This window comes from Sapajus apella, unplaced genomic scaffold (assembly GCF_009761245.1).
Source record: "Sapajus apella isolate SASKATOON/1434 unplaced genomic scaffold, GSC_monkey_1.0 scaffold70, whole genome shotgun sequence".
Classification (NCBI taxonomy): domain Eukaryota; kingdom Metazoa; phylum Chordata; class Mammalia; order Primates; family Cebidae; genus Sapajus; species Sapajus apella.
The window spans coordinates 1,716,945-1,721,628 of NW_022437010.1; the positions used below are offsets into that span (position 1 = coordinate 1,716,945).

At 36.9% G+C, this 4,684-nt stretch overlaps 1 protein-coding gene across 1 annotated transcript in view; it reads left to right on the forward strand.

The window, feature by feature from the left end:
- Positions 1-292: 292 nt before the first annotated feature.
- The window catches only part of OFCC1 (orofacial cleft 1 candidate 1), a 206,668-nt gene continuing 202,276 nt past the window's right edge, over positions 293-4,684 (forward strand). The window contains 1 exon segment of the mRNA XM_032249998.1: positions 293-304. Within this exon segment, the coding sequence (XP_032105889.1) occupies positions 293-304 (12 nt within the window).

Consider the following 4,684-nt stretch of genomic DNA (forward strand, 5'->3'; position numbering starts at 1 on the left):
GTGAGCCGGGATGGTGTCACTGTACTTCAGCCTAGGTGACAGTGTCTCAAAAAAAAAAAAAAAAAACAAAGAAAGAAATGAGCAACAATAAAAGTAAGATGCTAGCTTATATCCTGTTGACTTTATACTTATATTTTTTGGAACCATTAAGTAGCATTGTAGCTCTCCAATCCCACATTGCTTAACATAGCTCATGTTTGGGTCAATTTACCTTGGTTTTAAAATATTATTTTTCTTTTTTAGGGAAACTTGATTTAAATCTGTGCATTGCCAAGGGCAAGAAGCTGATAACATGGAGAGAGAGGTAAGATTGATGTCATAATAGGCCCCTCTTTAATTTTTTTCTCCTTTAAAAGCAAGGCTTTTAAGCTTGATTCTTTCGTTATCCATGGATGGAAAGGATAGAAGTGACTAGAAATGTAGCCTCCTTTGTAGCACTCACGAGTAAAGAGGATGATTAACGAGTGTAGCAGGCAACGTCGTAGCAAAAGAGAGTCTATGGAAGAGAAAAAAAAGTGCCTCAGAATTCCCAAGGATTCCCATGATCCATAGTAGGACCTCATGGTGCCTGTCTGCTGTTTCTATTTTTGATTAGATTTATAAACACAGCACCACATATTTTCATGTGGCTCATCGCCTAGGGGCAGAATCAGATTGGCTGCACTGGAACTGTGAGGCTTGTGAATTTTGGGCAAGGGCTAGAGTGAAATAAGTAGTGTAATTGTTTTTGTGGAGTGACCGTGGGACCTCCTCTGTTCTGAATTACACATGGCTCAACCCTTTGACCTGACCAGACTCTGCAAAGGCTGGCAGGAGTCCTAACACTGTGCTGAAAGGGTCGTTGCTGAACAAGCTGGAACATTATCTGTCAGGCCAGATGTGGGCCAACAAGATTCAAATATATTAATTACTAGTGGGACACATTTGCGACCACTTTGACTTCACTTAACCCGTCATCATATACGTTATTATTTCAACAGGAGGTGCCAATGTGGAGACTATTCGGAATCCAAAGGTAGCACAGATCCTTTGATAAATAGATTATTAGGATTTTTAAAAATTTTTTTAATTTTTAGTTTACTAAATTTTAGATCATCTTTGGGAATATTTTGCCTGATAATTCAAACGTTATTATTTTGAATTTTTTAATATCCTCAGGTTTGGGGAAAACGTCAGAAGCCATGATTAAAACTCTTTCATCTCAACAAGTTTAATTCTTTCAAAATAGATGCTAATCCACAGATAGAATTCCTTGAAAGAATCAAAGCTAGGGAAGATGCAGAGAATTGGGAAAAGGTTTGGGAGAATCATAGGTGCTGACATTTGTGCAATTGTGGAGAGTTCATTCTGTGATTCACATGATGATCAGTTGGATAAAGATGTTTCTATCTATCTAGGTAAGATTTTAAAGTGACATCCTTGAATTTTTATTTTGGATTCAGTAGCTTAAATTTTCAAAGGCAATATAAGCAGAAATCTCAAGTTTATTTTTGGGCCCTTGGCATTATTACCAAAGCTAGTCCTATTTCTGGAATACGTCTAAAATTTTTAAAATTTACTTTCTTTCCTTGCCAATGCTGCAAAGTAAAGGCCTCTGTAGGTATTTTATTTTTACACCCACATGGAAATAATTTAGCATTTAAATGTTTACTTTCTTATCTGAGGCAACTCGGGCTGAATATTAATTTAATTCTTAGTTACATGACACTTAAAGTTTTCTTTAAAGAGTACACAACTTTGTGTGTGTGTGTTTTTTTTTGTGGGGGAATTGTATTTGTCTCTTACTACTGGGATTCTAAACATGAAAATAGGGAGGTCTTCATCAATTCAGTTACAAAAAAAGAAAAATAAAAAACAGGACGATATCCTATAACCTCCCCAACAAAACTGCATTCAGCCCTACCCAGTCTCATTCTCATTAGCAGTGAAGGGTTTACTCTCCCAGCAATCTAACATGGAATGCTTAGAGCAGACAGGTGCAAATTGCAAGCTGTTTCACTTTGGCTGTTATCCCTTGAATCGACAAAGTAATAGACTGGGAGAACAAAAAAGGTTCCAGCTCAAGCTGCATAAATGAAAGTCTTAACAGGGACACACCAGCTGGCTAGGAGAATTCAGTGTAGTGAATACTAAACATTACCTTTGTGCCACTTGCCAAGGAAAAGGGCTTCAGTGACACCCCCTCCCTTTGATAATTGAGACGATGGGCCTTCAAAATCGTAGTTTGCTTTATTGTAAAGGCGACACTGTGGCCGAAGTGGATGAGAACGGAATCCAACATACCTGTTCCTGTAATGTTGCCATCATTACACTCCTCCGAGCCATTCAGGCATGATTAGGTTCCTGGAGTGGGACCAGATTGACAGTATTTCTATCCATGTCTTTTTTGGCTGAGCCAAGCAAAGCCCCAGAGCAGTAAAACAACAAAACACAATCACTACCACCCCCACCTCCCCGGCAAGATGAATCTGCTGAGCTAGTCTGCTGAAAAAAATAGTTGTTCTTATTAGGAACACCTAATTTTGCTTCATGGTAGAGCCATGCCACGCCAGTATGTGTAGGAATCTAAGGTATGCGTTTCCAAAAAGGGACCCTAACTCTGTCATTCCCAAGTTGCTTCTCTTTGTGACTTCCCAGTATGCGCAGGAACTGTTGTCTGCAAGAAGGAACTTGCACTTGAGCTCTGAGGCTACTGACTTGGTCTGACCATGCAGATCAGGGTATGAAGAGAACTGGAGCTGGCCTTGTTTACAGCTGGACAGAAGAAAACAGCCAGACACAAATGAGGGCTGACGGTTTCATGAAGCACAATTGGTTGATCCCAGATGCAATCTGACTGCCCTGAACTGAGCGATGATCCGTACAGTATGCAGAATTCACTTCTTGCTGGTCTATGCCCACCAGCCTTGGAGGAGTGCTCCCTGTGCCTCTCAGCCATGGCTCTGAGAGAAACCAGAGCTGAACAACTGCACTGCGGGACTCAATTCCTTCTGACAACAATCACATTCTTTTAAAAACTTCATAGGTTTTGGTTGTCACTGGTTATAAATGAGTTAGTTGTTGTTCATGTTTGCTACTCTGTCATAGATTTCCTTTCAAGCTGAGAGTGTCCGCATCAAAAGATATTTGTTGCTTTTTAATGAAAAGGAAAATATTATTGGAAACTATCAGTTCTTAAAAATTTCAGGCTTTCAGGTTTTTTTTTTTTTTCTGTTCAAATCACAAAGTATTGTTTCTTCCACATTATTGACTATATTTAATAGAGTAACCTTACTAAAATTATAAAAAACTGATTTGTCACTATTTAAACACACATATGAATGTGTTACCTTTCAGTTATTGAAGATGAGTAAGTTCTAGAGATCTGTAGTCCAGCATTGTGCTGATCATTAACCCTGCGTGGTTAAATTTGTGTTAAGAGGGTAGATCTTATGTTATCTGTTCTTATTACAATAAAAAATGCTTTAAAAGTGTGTCACTTTAGGGAATTACTTTGTGTTATAGCCACTAAATGGAAACATGAAGGAAAAAGCCACAAAGCCTATCCACAGTAGATTTATTAATAATCAAGATTTCTAGAGATTTTACTGATCTTCAAAACTGAACAGATATCAATGAGAAGCAGGAAGATGCTGGTAATGACATTTTGTTTCTTTAATTTTTGACATACAATATATGAATTTAATAAGTTAATGTGAACTTATTAAAATGCTAACATTTACATAAATACACCAAGTTAACTACTGGTAATGAATGAATTGATGTAAAATATGAGTGAAGGATTTTTTTGCATGAGTTAAAGAGATAAAAATCTCATCAGGAAAGAGAGACTCTGAATTGAGAATGGGGTGGAGGAAAATGCAATTTACACCACTTAAAGGTGCCCATGTGTAAAGGAGAAAAACAGTGAGGAAATTGGCAAAGGGGAGAAGTCGGAAATCACTCCTAATTTCCTCTTGAACATATGTTAGTAGTAAAGAGGTCACAAAATACAAACCATTGCTTGGTGATCCTCTCAGAGAATTCATCTCTGGTGTGTACAATCAGACATTGCTTTCCTTTTAAATATGTGAACTTATGAAAATATCTTTGAGACCTTTATAACATTAAAGAGCAAGTCCATAATTCCATTTGAAGTCCTTAGTAAGGAAATGAGGTCTATTCATAGGCCACATCCATCTATTTAAAAGCATGTTTAACTCGATCTGAAAGGAGTGAAGTGCCAAAACTACTGAACCATGTCAAGAAAACTAGTATCTGTGGTTACCTCAGCTGAAGGCTCTGAAAAAAACAATCACACTTCAACTTACTTCTTCATAAAATGTCAGAACATTTGGTGCAGTTGTGAACTACTCTTTCTAAAAGTTTACCAAGCTTTTAATGAATGTAGTCCAGTCTTTTTATATTAAAATGGAGAGAATATGTAAATTTGTGGATTTGTTTTCTATTGTTATTTATAGCATACATCCTAATGCATTTCTAGCATACATTTTAACACTATGCATCTAAGCAATTTTTAGAGTTTGTATCAGATTGTGAAACAACCTCCTAGTGTTATTTGTATCTTTTAAATTAGAGCAGTTGTGCAGAATACACCATTATACCTTATGGGTATAAACTGAAGCATTAGAATCTTAGAATTCTTTGACTAAAGAAGAAAACATGTTTTAAAAATTATTGAACT